This window comes from Megalops cyprinoides, unplaced genomic scaffold (genome assembly GCF_013368585.1).
Source record: "Megalops cyprinoides isolate fMegCyp1 unplaced genomic scaffold, fMegCyp1.pri scaffold_27_arrow_ctg1, whole genome shotgun sequence".
Taxonomy (NCBI): Eukaryota; Metazoa; Chordata; class Actinopteri; order Elopiformes; family Megalopidae; genus Megalops; species Megalops cyprinoides.
In genome coordinates, this window is record NW_023494723.1 from 459,316 (window position 1) to 476,138 (window position 16,823).

Below are 16,823 nucleotides of genomic sequence, written 5' to 3' on the forward strand. Positions count from 1 at the left end.
TATTGTGTCCCAGGCTGGAGAGGACTTAGGAGGGCCAGAATATGCTGAAATGCTACTCTGCAATAACAGTGATAATAAACTCAGCTGTGAACAGCACCACACCTCGGCTGCCCCTCCACTGGGCCATGGCCTGGAGCCATGCCTGAGAGGATGTGGCAGGAAAGTGGGCGTGTCAGTCTGTATAGACTGGCTACTGCAAGGGATCAGATAATAGTGTTCCCCACTGATAAGAGAACACCATGTGATAGACAGTGACACGCTGAAAGTGATGCATAGTGATTAAGGAGCAGGACTTGTAACCGGAAGGTTGCTGGTTCGATTCCCCACTGGGGTATTGCTGTGGTAAATATCCAGCTGTATAAATGGATAACATTGTAAATAAACTGTAACCTATGTAAGTCGCTCTGGATAAGAGCATCTGCTAAATGCCAGTAATGTAATGTAATGTAATGATCCAGTGACACAGTGTAACACACACTGGTGCTGACAACAGCTCTTCATGAGGTTGGCCCTGCACTCTAGTGCTCCTGTAAAAGCTGGTCTGCAGCGTCAACTACTCCAAACCCTGAACCACCCTGAACCCTGTATCATCCACCAGTCCAAAGAAGAGCAGCAACTCACAGAAGAGAACGCCGTCTCTAATATCTATCCATCCATGTCTTTAAACTGCACAGGTCTGCAGATGTCTTACTGTAACACCTACAGTTAGGTTCTGTATGTGATCCCACCTTTCCTGGGATAATGTGGTCCCACAGGTTTGTCTCACTGTGCACGGTGACCAGTCAGGTGAGTTCTCCTCCTGCTTGGTTTGGACATGGCATGTTGAATGTGTAGGCTCTTGACAGGCCAAAAGATATCCGCTGCCTGTCCCTTATAAAGATCTGCAGGGTAGCACTGTAGTAAAGAGCAGGGCAAATAAAATGGCCTGTAGAACACACTTATTTCGCCAGTTTTTAGTCCAGTTTATTGTAGACTCATCTTTTAGTTTAGTTGTGGGTTATAGTACATGCAGCTCATGGTAGCTGCCTTATGCTGATAATCCAGGAGAGCTTGTTTGTGCTCCCTGACAATTTCCTGTCAATGTGAAAGCAGACAGCACCCGTTTAATGATGAGACGGTGTCTCCGTTGGGACTCACACAGAGAGGGAGGGGGAATGTGAGTAATCCCAAAACAGCCTGGCTCAGCTGCTGATTGCAGAGTTAATTACTGCCGGCTTCTCCATCCCTCGTGAAGGAGGAGGTGGAGCCCTGTTCCGATAGGCATTCCCCTAGTGCAAGCACCAGAGCCAGAGCGGGCAGGGGTGCAACTCTCTACTGCCAGGTGGGCACCAAAAAATCACCAGCATGTCCAAGAGCAGAAGGCGCGATTATGCAGGCTAATCGGATCAGCAGGTTTTGTAGGATCAGCCACAGGACGATCAGAAGCATGGCACTGCAGCGGCATCGGCGTGATGACGGAGGGGGGGTTGACTGCATGACGTAACAGCTTCGAGGAGCTTAGGGGCAGAAGGCAGTGAGGGATCAGCCAGATTGCCTGCTCATAATCACTTAAGGTAAAACTCACTGGTAATGGAGGCCCAGCACCTCAGTATTAACCTCATTTAACACTAAGGAACCGTGTTCCCAGGTTGGCCTGGTAACCTTACGTGACTCCTAGTTTAGGCAGGAATGGTGTTTCTGCATACACACCCTGCAGTATTCCCAGAAGTACACACAAAATCACTTTGGCTGTCGGTCCTTCATTTGTGTTTTGCTTTTTTCTCCCATGGAGAAAACCTTGGCACTTCCCTGTCAGGTGAACTCATTTACCAGCCAGATTCCATAGGTTTGTTTTAAATCAGACTCAGGCTGATGTGAGACTATGGGATGTCTGCATGTGACCTGGTGTTTTACTAAATTTCTTAGGCCACTGAGCCATGTATGGGAGGAGCACAGCATTCCTGGAGCTCCCAAAATCCCAGCCCAATGAGATCAGGAATCCACAGCCTTGCTGGAGATTGGCAGGCTTCACTAGGCTGCTCCTCTTGTGCCAGCAGTTTTGGGGCTGCTTGATGCTGCTATGCTCTCCACAGCAACCGTGCCAGGAATGGAAGCTCCCATTTGAACTGGTGATGCATCAAAGTGCTATGAGAAGCAAATTGCTGGAAAGATCTTTCCAGCAGTGCTTTCCCTCCCCTTTCTTATTTACTTCTGCTGTCCCTCCTGGCCTTGAAACGGTGACTTGTTCTAACTGCAGGTCTTTTTCTCAGGGATAGATATTTTCAGCTCAGGGTTTAGAGAGGTTCAATGAAGAGCTGAAGCAGTAGGTCTCAAACTCATAAATCTAGCATGTAGAAGGGCATGGTCACCATGGGGGGCTCATGCTGTGCTGCTTGAGAGGTTCACAAAGGAGCCATCTTTATGAGCGCATCTCTTCTCTATGGCTACTCATTGCCAGCACTCTTCCAGTGCTGTCCTTACCCCTGCAGTGATGGTACCTCTGACACCTTGAAGAAGATGTCACCAAGCTAGCCCTGGAGCCGAATTGCTCCCTCGCTTACATGTCGTCAGCAATTAGCATAGGAACATCTCTCATCACAGAAGGGGAAGCTCACTCTGTAGGGCCTGTCACCAAGGGCTCCCTCTCATCTCTCACCCCTCAGTGTGAAAGCTCCAACAGAAAGGCAACTCAGACATTTACTTCATCCATCAGTTACTCCATCATTTCTTAGGTAAAACACACATACTGAGAAAGCCATTGGTTATTGCTCTTGGAGAAGCTGGCTGACACCTCTCACAAAAAATGAAACAGAAGGAGCAAATAATTAAAAGCCATTAATTTATTTTTTTAAAAAATCAACAAGTAAAAGAAACCAGCCAGAGCATACAGCCAAACCAACTCAGTCTCCCTCAATGGCGTCGTTAGGTCCAATCATTTGGGGCTATAGCCCCAAATATTTTAAGCCTAGCCCTGAATATTTTCGCCCTGAAAAAAGGAGGTGTTTATAGCAAAACAGACAGACTGCGTAACTTGCAGTGTCTGAAGGTGTGATAATATTTATTCATTATAAAGGTAGATATAACCTCCCCAATCTACTGATGCCGATCTCCCTTCCAAAAAAAAAAAGACAAGCCCCAGGCAAACTTGATTTAGCCCCTGATCTTTTCAATAGCTAGAAACGCACCTGGTGTCCCTTCACTGCAGCTACACACCTGTATTTAACCCTTTCACACGTAACTTAATTTATGTAGCGCGAGTGTTACGTTACATGGTTAATTTTCATTAGCGTTACTAAGCCTCTCATGGTTTTCACCACCACTTTTGCTGTATTTTTGAACCTAAAATCCCTGTTTCCTCAAAGCTAAACTTGGCTACAACTTCCAATCTAGTGTTCTAATCGCACCAGTTTTTAAACAGCTAATCACACCAGGGTGACCTCAGGCACAAAACAAGCCTGAATAGTCAGGTGAGACTCATTAACCAATTACTGACTACACAACAGATTGGTCGTTAGAGCTACCACAGAGCTAACGTTCTGATCTGCTACTGGAGAAATACCATGGATTCTGCTTTGACTTACCACCCGGAGCATGTCTTGGCATATCAGATTTAGTTTAACTGCTCCCCGTTAGTGTACTGGTTTTCCACTGGTACTGGTACACGAACACATTAATGCCTGCAAGCTGGCCCTGGCACATACAGGTTTTTAACAGAATTCAAGTCAAAATAAGTTATCCATTTGGAATAGGTAATGCAAACTCCAGAAGGCAGAACTGGGTTTGCGGAAGCGTCCATTTTACATTCTGAGTAGAGATCTGTGAAATAAGCATTCTCCAGATGTATGGAATGATTACTATTGAATTAACCCTTTTTTGATCAGGTCCTTGTCTTTTGTTGTGTTACCTTTGTGGGTCTGACTGCCCCCTCCATTGCTCCTGTCTCTTACAGCTGTGTGGCTGCGGGCTGCTGGGTGTGGGCATCTGGCTGTCAGTGTCGCAGGGCAGCTTCGCCACCTTCTCACCCTCCTTTCCATCACTCTCTGCCGCCAACCTGGTCATCGCCATCGGCACCATCGTCATGGTGACAGGCTTCCTGGGCTGCCTCGGGTCCATCAAGGAAAACAAGTGCCTGCTCCTGAGTGTGAGTGACACATAGCCTGCTGCAGACATATCCCACAATGCATCATCTACCTCACTATCTCATAGTGTCCGGTCACAGTGGAATGGAAGGAAAGAGCCAGAAGGAAGCCTTGCATGTTCATCATGGGCTTAAATAATGAATAAAGACCCGTAATGAAATGTTGTATCTCTGAAGATGGAGAACTTTCAATTATTAAATAAAAAGAATAGCCTAGTAATTCTAGAACATTATGTGTCTTGCATGATCCTGGAAAAGATTTATTTTTACCTTGGTTGGTTATAATTGTCTAACATTTTATACCATTAGATTGCACATGAAAGATGATGTCATTTTTGTGTTTTTGTCCTTACTGTTTAAACTTAACGGGGAAAGTTTGAGAGGGTTTGGCTGTCAATCAAAACAGATTCTCATTTTAAACAAAACTAAGCAGCGTCAAGTCCTTCCTGGTTTAACCATGGCTTGCTTGGCAATATCATTTTACATTTGCGCCAGACAGTTCAGCAATGAACTCTGATATTCATACATTTTCACCTGATGTCATGTCACAAGTTAATCAACTACGATATTAGCCATACCTTGAGCCATAACTCTATTATTTATGTCTAGCTGCTGTATGTCTGTTGTAGGTTGAGTCTGTAGTTCCCAGAATGATTGAGAAAACCCAGCAGAAACCCTCAGGGATTAGAGATCAGAGGTGCTGGCTGAATGCATCAGCTCTGATGTTAGGCTGTGAGCTGGTCTGTCAGGACAAAACCCAAAGCATTCAAAGACTTCAACGGACCATTCCGGACCAACAAGCTCTGTCCCTGGAGTCCTTGTTTAGAGCCAAGGACAAATGAGCATGTGTGACAGAGCAAGGCTGCTGAAGCCGTCAGATCCCTGGCTCACCAGCCACTCAGCAGCACTCAGCAGAAATTTTCAGTGCTGAATAAAGATGTCAAGCAACAGTCTTAAAAAGGCTACAAAGTGACCAGTCTCCCGGCGAGCGTGCATTTCTTAACTTTAATGTTCAATGATTATTAAATGTGTCGTGGGCATTGTTGTTTTGCATTTGTGTGGTAGCCACCTTTGTTTTAGCATTGTTTACCTAAAGGAACACGTCACAAGGGAGTGAATGGGTGGCAGTGTGGCATAGTCGTAAGGAGTAGGGCTTGTAAGCAAAAGGTTGCTGATTCAGTTCCCCGCTAGAGCACTGCTGTTGTACCCTTGGACAAGGTACTTAACCCAGAATTGCCTCAGTAAATATCCAGCTATATAAATGGATAACATGTAAAAACTGTAACCTAGGTAAGTAGCACAGGATAAGAGTGTCTGCTAACTGGCAGTAATGTAATGTAATGTGAGTGATTGAGAGCTGGTTTGTTCTCTCAAGCTGTCTCTGTCTTTTTCTCTGCATTGTCTCCCACAGTTCTTCATTGTCCTGCTTGTCATTCTCCTGGCCGAGCTCATCTTGCTCATTCTGTTCTTTGTTTACACAGAGAAGGTAAGGATTTAAAAATATTTGTTATCATTCATGTTGGAGTTACACACTTCTTGCAGCTTCGTTTTGGTCCATCAGCAATATGCAAGTGGCTCACACAAAGGCGCACACACACACACACACTCACCAGGGTCGTGGGAAGAGGCTTTAAGTTGGGGGTGCTGTAGTGGGAGGTGCATTTTTTGTGTGTCCAGCCTGGGGAGTAGCTATAGGCTACTTCATACACATAAATTAATTTTTATTTAACAAGTTTGAGTGAAAGCTTTTTTGGGTGAAAATTCCATTCATAGCATGAATAACATACATATAACATACGTTACTATAATATGAATCAAACGTATGCCAGTCTTGCAACTACCGGACCCTGTTGCACACAGCAGACAAGAACATACAAATAGCCAAGACATAGTTAAACAGGTCCAAAAGGCTGTCGCACACAGCAGGAAAGAACATATCCACATACGCACAATATTTTAACAGCACAAATACATTACTTTACATTACATTATTTAAACCGCTGGCTATGTGACAGGGCGCAGACATTGGGCGCACACACACACAGTAGACAAGAACATGCAAATAGCCTACGCATAGTTAAACAGGTCCATAAGCATTGCGCACAGTGGACAAGAACATATCCAAATGCGCACAATATTTTGACCAGTCCAAAAGCCCAATATGCACAGCACACAACAACATAGCTAAATACATTTTTGCAGCAAAAGTATCTTTGCCAGTTTCTGTGCCATTGTGATATCTAGCTACCTTGAATGCAACATTACTAGCTACTAGGCAGTGGCGTCTGGTGAGCTGGAAACAGGGTAAGCCCAAACATTACCTTTAAATCTCTCATTACTTTCAACCTGTTCCCCTTTATCCTCCTTGATTAACAATAAAACAAATAATTCACAGAATAATCGACACCAATCGCATAAATAGCGAAACACCACAGATTGTCTGAAACTTGTGTGCTATTGCGAAAGCTACAGCATGAGATTGTTTAATCAACAAGGATGGCAATTTGAATAATTAAGTGGCAAGTAATCCCAAAGCTTTCTCTTAAATGCTTCACATTATAGCTTTCTTGTGTTACAAAATTCAAATTACAAAACAGAGCTAAATTTAGTTAAATCGATTTAAATTACTGAGAATACACTTTTAGGTTAGGTTGAGTGCAATGAACAATAACGTTTAGAACACAGATCTCACAAAAGCTGTGATGTGTCATGGGCATTTAATGTAATTTAAATTGATAAATGCCATCCTTGTTAATTAAACAATCTCAGGTTGTAGCTTTTGCAAGTACACAAACTACAGACAATCTGTGCTATTATCATGAACATAATCATTTCCGATTCCGTGTAGATTATTATTTGTTTTATTGTTAATCAAGGAGGATAAAGGGGAACAGGTTGAAAGTAATCATAGATTTAAAGGTAATGTTTCCGCTACCCCTGTTTCCAGCTCACCATCTGTCACTGTGACTAGGTTATCTGATGTCCATGATGCTTGGCATTAATAATTAATAATTATTCAGTATTGCTAATTATTTCTCAAACCTTCCTCAAGCAAAGGTAAGGTAAGGTAAATAACAACAGGTGAATCATTTAAAATGTTTTAATATGTTTTGTTTTTTTTTTTGCATCTGGCAGAGAGTGCTGTGATGTCTGCCTTTTCCAACAAGGGGTGCTGCAGCGCCTGCAGCACCCCTACTTCCCACGGCCCTGACACTTACTTCAGAGAAGATTGCTGTATATCCTGTGTTCCTATGTATTTCTTCTTTCTTAAAAGCAGAAGCTCCTTTGTCAACCAAAGGGAGGTTAAGTCGTGTCATTGTACTGGCATGCTCTTAAAGGTCAAAGGTTAGTCAGCACAATACAGGTCAGCCATTGTTAGCTGGTAGAAGGTAACTGGCGCAGTGCTCCAGTCCTGCCTTAAGTTCAGGCAGGATTTCCCATGACCCCTGGGACTGTCATTGGGCAGTGGGAGGTGTGAGTGTGTTTTGGAATGAGCGGAAGCTTAACCTCTGACAGTCCACACAACCCTTAGGATATTTGACAGTTAAGAGTATTCAGGCTGAAAATGTCATAAATCCCTGATTATCTGTCTCGGGACTGAGAAAGACGATTCTAATTTGTGCATTGTGTTCGGAATCGGGGGGAAACAGCCCCCCCATCCTCAAGGGATGCTGCAGCATTGGCACCCCTTCTCTCTGTGGGATGCAAAGGGACACTGTTTTCTGTTTTTTTTTTTTTTCTGAGGGTATTGCTGATCGAATTTCCAACTGCTGGGATGAAAAAACTCTAAAGGCCCCAGGGCCACTATTCAAGCATCACCAATAGTTAATTTGTGAAACGTGAAACTAGACAACCTAGAAAACTAAGGGGAGTCAAGTACATACACTACCATGCATCACAGTCACTATATCACAGTATCCTTAGCACATCACGATACTACAAGTAAATAAGTGTCAAATAATACAAGAGGCAGATACGGGGGTGGGGATTTAAGTGGAACTGAGATGCAGTCATGTAAAGAGAGGAAGGTGAAAGGCAAAAGGAGGATTACACTAGCATGATTAAACACCCTCTCTCTCTCCTCGCCCCTCTAATGGCATTAGAGCACAAGGCTGTCAGCCTGGAGCATGTGCGATGCAGAGTGTTTCTGCACTGTTCAGCACTGTGAAACATTTCTCCTGCTTCTGAGGCCGCCTCATAGCTGCGAGAGGCCAAGAGGCGGCAAATAACATCAATCACGTGTAGCCAGGATGTGTTTTCCTTTTTCTCTCAGATGAAATAATCACTGAATGTGGTTGGTCCTCTGCAAGGAGAGGCGCACTCGTGTGGCAATTTGATGTCATCACCACAAGACAGCTAATAAGGAGTTCAGAAATGCCCCTCTCAAAAGCCCATTTAGAGTGACCCTGATATGGCTGCCAGAAAGGGGCAGTTAGATAACATCACGAAACTGCAAATCAAGAGTTGGGAATGTCCAGGGAGGCAATTAAATAGGTTAAGGCAGCTGGAGGGTCAGTGTTTTTTCACCAGGCCTCTCCCCTCAGGAGCTGCCTGAGTGTAGGCGCGTAAGCTGTCTCTCCTCCTTTGCGGGCAAATGGGCGAGTCCCCTCACAGCACAACAACTGACACTCGGCAGATGGGCAGACCAAATCAAGGATTAGAGGATCAGCGTTTGGCGGGGCAACCTCGTTCCTGCAAGCCTTCCACCTGCGCACTCACAAACTGATTTAAAGTCCCCTGGCAGTCAGTCTCTTATTTTTCCCTCACGTGCAGTGAAGATAACAGCATTTGAAAGCAAATGAACATTTCACGAGCACAGGAGAACCTTCCTGAATTTTCCCTCATTTTGTAGCAGCACAGCTGAAGACCGGCAGTTGTTCTGATACCTTCATCTCGTTGATTAAAAACCACATGAATCGTTTTATTGGAGAGTCCAATGCATCGGGGTGGTGTTTGCGAGGTGGACAGCAATAACACATCTGAGCCGGCCTCCCAGCTGAAAGACAGGCATTGCAGGGGGCAGCAGCAAAGGCCCCGTTCCTAATCGGACTCAGAGCAGGAGAGCCCTCTGAACAGCCACTGTGGCATTGGGCTACAGAGGTCCTTATTTACCATGGACAATCCTCCCCTAGGATCACACTTGAGCAATGCTTTCAGTCACTCACAGGTTTTCATCCATTGAACTACTGGCATACTGTTCAACCACAGCCATACTGTTCAGCCACAGCCACAATAAGCGCATGTAGTATTTTTCACTGCAGACACAAGCAGTGTCTTCACAAGCAGACCCCTCGGACAAGTACTTGTTCATTTTATAAACTATACCAAAAAATGACACACTGAAAAATACTTGTTTAGCTCTATCCATATATTTAATATATGTTCATTATTGCCATTTTGATGTATTGCAATACATTTCTGATATGCAGTAATATGTTAATTGTATTTCCAATGTATTGTTGAGCAGAACAACATACAGTATTTCTCTATATATTACAGTATATTTTTTGTCTGTGTGGGGAGAGCCATTAGTTTTCAGACAGCCACAAAGTCACTAATTCCCTCCATCACCCTGAAACCATGGGACTCTCAAAGGGGAGGGTGCAGGAAATGTATCAGGCTGCACTGCCAGTAGTGGCCAGTAGAGACCCCATGCCCTGCACTTGTAGGCAATTACACAACTGTAACTGAGCCTTCATTTACTGACTCTGTCACAAAACAAAGCTTTAATTCATCCACGCCAGCTCTAATTGATTTTTCATGAGAGCCCACTCTGAATATTGCATCTGACATCTCAGAGATGGGATCCTCCCGGCCCATGGTATTAAAAGCTTTGAGGGAATGCGAGAGCACATTCTGCCTCTCCGCACCAATATGGGCACTGTGCAATTAAGCCCCTCTCTTTGAGATTTCAATTTCAGAGGCATTAAGTCTCCCCCACCCGAAATAACCATAATTCACCAGCTAGACATTTCCTCTGTGTCATCTTCAGCTGTGTGTAATTACTCCCACCACCAAGCGAACAGCCCTCAGCTGATATCGGCAGCTTTGGGGCTCCGAGGCAGCGAATATTGACTGTATGTAGATGGACAATTAAGATGCCTGTCTGGATGTTTATTGTCACTGATTGCTTTTGCCATTGGGCCATGAGGGAAAAATCAATTTCTATATAACACACACAATCATGGTTGAGCCTAGGTACCTGTTAAGTTCTCCTCTAATTCAATTCCTCAAAACTGAAAAACAATACTTAATTAAAGCTGTGCGGTCCTCTTTTGCATTGCCTCAATAGTGTCTCTGTTGGTTTGTTTCCAGCTGCAGATTAGATTAGAATAGATTATTAACCTTGCACAATCTTTCCACAATAAGAAAGACATGTGGATATTAACCATGGTTTGTGGTCTTTCTTTGCTTTACATGCAGTGCTCGGTCAGCGTAAATGGCCATCACCACAACTGTCTGACCATGAATATGGCTGGTTGGCAAAATACATTCATAGGATTCTCTGCTTGTCCATCAGGCCAAGCGATCCTATTGGCTGATGTTTAGGAGGGGCAACAGTTCACATTTCCCTTTTACTCACCTGTATGTGATCGGCGCAGTGTAATTGTGTCATTATTTGCTGTAGCGCGTGGCCATGCAGGAGAATTAAAGAGTATTATTGTATAAAGGGTTTAATGGATAATTGAAAATATCTGTGAGTACAGTAATGTATTAGTTATTGTTATTCTTTGACTATCCCTACTGCTAAATATTTATGGAACCAATTCCGGTTAGGCACCTTGTTCAAGGGTAGTCTCACCTGCAGATAGAGGTGCAACAGTAGTGTCTTACCTAGGAATAAAACCTGCAGCTCTCTGGTAACAGAAAGACTGATGCCAGCCTCCTCCTCTGGTCTCTGACCTCCACTACCCCCCCCCCCCCCCCCCAGGTTAGCGAGAGCGCCAAGAAGGACCTGAAGGACGGGCTGGCGCTCTACAACACAGAAAACAACGTGGGTCTGAAGAGCGCATGGAACATCATCCAAGCAGAGGTGCAGCACATTAATTCCAAAAGCAGTCCACTGGAGGGCGGTCCTGCTAGTTTCTGATGCACAAATAACCTGGCACAAAAGGCAAAGTTAACATCAGTGCAAAGGTCTCACCACGTTTACCCCACCAGATGTCTACATAAAGTATGAATACACTGGTTTTCATAAAGAGAATTCCAGGTCTGCCAGGAGTGACTCCCTGTTGGGCAAAAATGAAAACACAGCTCAACACAGAATGTCATTCTGTTAGTACAGTCAATATGTTATTCCATTAGCACAAAAAGTGGCAACAGTGCATTTTTTTCCATTACTGCTACCTGAAGATACCTGTCAAACACTCTCAAATCATGATCAGTGTTTAATTAACAGCTCCACCACAGTGAAGTAATTAAAAGCCTGATTTGAATGAAAACAAATCTAGGAATCACTGTCCTAACCAATCAGCAGGGACACTGGGTGCAGAGTTTCCCAGTGCGTGTGCATAATTGCTGCCAGTGGTGCGGTGACCCAGTGTCTGCTCTGTGCCTCTCCACCCTGCAGTGGAAGTGTTGCGGTGTGACAGGCTATGCAGACTGGCATGAGGCCCTGAAGGAGAAGGTGGTACCAGACCGCTGCTGCCAGGAGCACTACCAGGAGTGTGGCCGAAACGCCACCAACATGTTCTGGACGCGGGTGAGAGGCCCCACCGGGGTGGGGAGGGAGAAGTTTCACACACGTGCATCACGACTTCCACCCCTCCAAAGCACGGAGGTGTGTCGTTACTGAGAGGAGGTCATGGGTGAATATGGCTTCTCCCAGTATGAGAGAGACAAATGAAGGCATGGGTGGGTGTGGTCTTTCCCAGTATGAGAGGGAGGAGAGCATGGGTGGGTGTTGCCTCTTCCAATGTGTGAGAGAGAACATGGGTGGGTGTGGCCTGTCCCAGTATGAGAGCGAGGAGTGCATGGACAATTCATGTCTGTAATTTTCTTACCTACCTGTTGAATACCTGTTAAATAGACACTTTTATGTTACTACTTAATTGCTCATTAATTGATATTCACAATCCCATAAAACATGTTGCATTCCAGGAGTAAGATCTTATATATCCTGGTGGCCTACTCAACAGCAGTGTACCAGCCTGTACCAACCTGCACCTCTCAAGTTGAGAGGTAAAGCCCTGATCCCCGGCCCATGTCACTGCCCTGCTCACCTCCACCTGTCCTCTCCCCGCAGGGCTGCTATGAGAAGGTGGAGGAGTGGCTGGATGACAACAAACATCTGCTGGGCACCATCGGCATGTGTGTGCTGGTAGTGCAGGTAAGCCTTCCTCTGAGACATCTTCTTTTTTTTTTTTTTACATTCTTTTAAAATAGCACTAACCTTACACTCACATGCCAAGGGAAAGAGAGGAGCAGCTTATGGTCTCAGAGAGGGCCCTCAATGGAACAGGTGCAGCAGGAAGTGACAGAACCAGCATGTCACAGTGGCAGCGGACCACCTGCATGTTGCAGGAGAGAGTTGCGACAGCAGCCAAAGATGCTTTTGTGCCTCAGCGGTAGAGCTGTCATGGTTAAGATATTATGCCGTTATTAACCCTGTAGGCTTTCAGGCAGATGACAGCCGAGCATCCCCATACATCTGAGCGCAGGGAGCAGGACCCTCTACAACCGGTACCCAAGGCAACCCAATGAGTTTACGCAAGTGCCTCCTTGCTAGGAAGAATCCCATAATCCTGGGCTGACAGAAACTAGAGACGTGGAGCTGGAACTCATCCTGGTTAACACATGGTGGATGCCATTACCACAGAGACACTGTGGCTCCCTCCACTCGTAACTAAAGGCCCAGAATGCCCTTAGGGGTCTGATAATCGGTCAGTCATATTATGCTGTATTTCTTTTCCTAAGTATAATTACGAGGGCTTTTGTTGCTTTTTATGATTGGATTTTCAGAGGACACTTGCAGAGAGAAGCATAGAATAGAGATAAACAGAAATGGAATCACAACTGTAATGAAAATTCCCACATTTACAATAAAAGGATGCCCATTTCACTGTGTGAGTTCTGGAGGCGGGGCAGAAGGAAGCTCATAAGAGGAGTTGTCCTCACACTGAAAAAGACCTTTTTCTGAGGAGACCAGTCTCTCTGGAGCTAAACTGAAAGTCAGCAGATTTTCTTCTTGTAAGCAGCAGCACAAAAGACTCCCTAACTCCAAGCTGGCCTGTTTAATGAAGACGCAAAGCAGGCCCGCCTGACTGCTAAAGATAATGGCTCTGGGACAAGATGCCTGACTGTGTTTGATGTGACAGCGTTCCATCTATCTCAGGGATTGGATAATGGAAACTTCAAAGGGATGGCGCTTTCTGGCCACGTCTCTGTTTACCTCATTGACATAATGCCTTCATACATCAGATATTATTTCATCAAAAGCAGGCTGGAAGAAGTGAGGAGATCTAAGGAACCCAATTTATTGGCATGAAATTGATGCCACTTCCAAAAATCCATCTCCACTGGAAGTAGGGCAGGTATAACAGGCCTCTGTGATGTTACATGCAATGAGCACTTCTTAGACATTGTATCAAATGTGTTTGATACACAAGTGTATACAAGGAAGCTTGAACTCTCATATTTGCATCCATGCCTTTCTGGGTTTCAGTGGTGTCACTTCCTGTTTTCCAGCTCCTTGGCATGGCCTTCTCCATGACGCTGTTCCAGCAGATCCACAGGACAGGGAAGAAATACGACGCCTAGGGAGAGCCATAGGTCCCCCACTGTCCAATGGGATTGACTGTAGAGGGGCACACCCCCACTGGCCAGCCCCGCCCCTATCTTCTGCTTCCACTCATTTGCCAAAGACGATTGGACTTTGAATTAGGGCAGCGACTTTTGGCACGGAATACTACGAGGCTATCTTTCCTCATTTTGGTTTTTAAATAACATTTTTTTCTCTTGGACTAGATGTTTGCAGGAAGGAAAAACAGACAAAAGGACACCTTTACTAACACAATCTTCTGCCTCAAGAGACGATGCGAAGCTTGAACACAAATGGACTCTTAACATTTCCCCCAAGTCAAATGGACAAATGGTAACAGCCTAGCCCCCCACATTTAATGCTTTAAATCTAGCATGCTACAGTCTTTTTCTACTTAGTGGTTAACTTTGTAATTTAAAAGTAAAACAAAACCTTTTTATAGTGTGAAATTTTTTCCCAAATTTCCCAATGTATTTAATTTGTTATTCATTTCATTTCATATTTCCATCGACATATGGATGGTTGTTTTATTGGTATCAGTGGCAACACGAATGGGTGTGAACGTGTTCATTGGCTGTGGATATGTTGAGTGAGTGTGGTCATGTTTAGTAGATGTGGTCGTATTGAAAGGGTGCTGACATGTTGAGTGGGTGTGGTCATGTTGGTGGTCAGAGAGGCTGTGGGACATCCCAGAGGGCTGTCTGTGTGGGCAACTGCTGGGACCCAGGGAGTTGCGTCAGGCTTGTTGTCAGTCAAGTTCAAAAACTGCCACACTGTCTGTATTCAAGTGGAAACATTTGTGAAAATACTAAAAATAGGCTACACTTATTGGTCATGAAAGACTGATATTAAGTTTGTTTTCTTATTGTACATTTAAAATTGAAATTGTTTATTTTACTCATTTGCTATATTATTGTACGTGTTAAATAAGATTACAGCAAACAATGTGATTGGACATAAAGAGAGAAAAATTATTTTTAGTGGTCATTATGTTACGACTTCCCTAACTAGGGTAAGTGTAAAGGTTTACACGTTTTGACCCAAATGGCTTGCCTGTACTTACCTCCTGTTCCCCTCAGCTGCTTTCCCTTTCCTCACTTCCTGTTTGGTTTTTATGTTTTCACTGACATTCCCACTAGCAAGGCCAAGTATGTTTCTGTACCTCTAATCTGGATGCTGCTCTGATTTTAAAAGCCCATCACTGCTTCAGACTCAGATCATGTGACAGGGGTGTGTGACTGGTGACTTGGCGAGGGTAACGATCAAAATTACAAATCACCTTGCCCTTACACAAATGTCCAGAGCACTGGGAGGGACTTCTTACATTGTCTGTGGGACATTTTTTGGAGGACATTTTTGTGGGGGTAGTTCACATCATTTTGGTGTAGGCTTACTGAGATGTGCCTGCAGAGAGGGTCTGTCTGTTAAAAGATCAGGACTGCTGTAGAGAGGCCCAGGGGTATTTCTGCATGTCAGCTGACTCCGTATCTCACTCACGGAAATGTTCTGTGAATGGGTGGAGTGACTGCTATAGCCTGTGACTAATTAAACATGCTCACACTACTTTGACTCAGCACAAATCGAGCGATACATTTTCCGTTTGAAATAGATTTGCTTCAGAACTTTTTCCGCTCTAAATCCCAAGAATCGCACTGTTCCCTCACCAATGCAGAGCTGTCATTCAACATGAAGAGGTGCGTGCAGTGTCACATGAATTGTTGCCCACAATTCACTGCTCGGCTCCAAATATGGGCACCACATCCTGTTTTGCTCTTGAATGAGCTGGGATTGAAGGTGTGTCCTCTCTCCTGAAAGCAGGAAGTAGATCAGCAGTGAGCATTACAAGGTGTGCCTTCCAATTGGGAGCCTGAATTTTGGACACATTTGAAACATCAAGTTGGCATGGCAATGGTGGCCTGACCACCTGCGTACAGTTTGACAGATACTGGACAGATCAGCTGAACGTAGATAACCTACTCTCAGCCATGAGGCAGCATTATAGTCATAGTCACAGCAATGTCATTTTTCAATGTCCTGGTTGCATCCTTTCAGTTCAGATGAAAAAGAGTGGTCTGACAGCACTATTTGTGTCACATCATGTGAATTTAAACTACAGTACTAAAAACCAAAACATAGTCCTAAATTCATATGCAAGCATTTGTTTCTCTCATACCCTTTTCTGAAGTGTGGAAAGTATAGAGTGCATAATATTTACATTGTCTTACATTCATGTCTTGCTAGTATTTCTGAAAGAAGTTGGTCATTTTGGGGATACCAATTCATTGAACAACTGGTTTCAAATGTCAGGTCATTCTTTCTGTAAATGCTGAGGGGCGTGGGGAGGAGACTAACTGTGGTTCTAATGTGGACATTGGTCTCTGTTTTATTTTGTTTTGTTTTTGTTGATGTACCATTTCATATTTTTGTTATTTGTTTTTTAGGCTAACATATATTATGAGAACATAACATAAGTATTTTCTCATTGTCCTCAATCAAGAAGATCCAAAATAAATAAAGGTTTTTTTTTATAAGAACAAGCCATAAAAACCTGTACAGTGTTGCAACTGAAACACACATGTAAAGATGTGTGAGACTGACAGTCTGAAGAAGAGCATATGTTTGCAGTGTGTTTCATGTTCCTTTGGTGGGCATCACAGTCTATTTGGGAAGAACTGCTAAATGTCATGTACAATGGTTTGAACCCTCACAAAAGAACCATCTTTTGCTGTTGCTCTCCCTTGCTGCAGGCAGCTCAGTTTCTCACCTCATCATGCAAATATTTCATAGTATAATTTTTTACGCATATTATGTGATGACTCAGATCAACTTTGCCTGCAAGGTGTTCAAGGTCATTGGCATCATCCACTGTTGAATTACTTGAAATGTGATGACAAGAAGTTGATGAGCTTCCATCCCCAGCTCTCTGTGTATCACAATGCATTTAAA

The 16,823-nt window shown here is 44.1% G+C and overlaps 1 protein-coding gene across 4 annotated transcripts in view; it reads left to right on the forward strand.

Moving 5' to 3' along the window:
- The window catches only part of tspan9a (tetraspanin 9a), a 211,546-nt gene extending 196,901 nt beyond the window's left edge, over positions 1 to 14,645 (forward strand). For all 4 annotated transcript variants that reach the window (XM_036520556.1, XM_036520558.1, XM_036520557.1 and 1 more), the window contains 6 exons: positions 3,929 to 4,120; positions 5,529 to 5,603; positions 11,049 to 11,150; positions 11,688 to 11,819; positions 12,363 to 12,446; positions 13,805 to 14,645. In XM_036520556.1, the coding sequence (XP_036376449.1) occupies positions 3,929 to 4,120; positions 5,529 to 5,603; positions 11,049 to 11,150; positions 11,688 to 11,819; positions 12,363 to 12,446; positions 13,805 to 13,876 (657 nt within the window). In that variant the 3' untranslated portion in view covers positions 13,877 to 14,645. The remainder of the gene's footprint in view (positions 1 to 3,928; positions 4,121 to 5,528; positions 5,604 to 11,048; positions 11,151 to 11,687; positions 11,820 to 12,362; positions 12,447 to 13,804) is intronic.
- Positions 14,646 to 16,823: the final 2,178 nt, after the last annotated feature.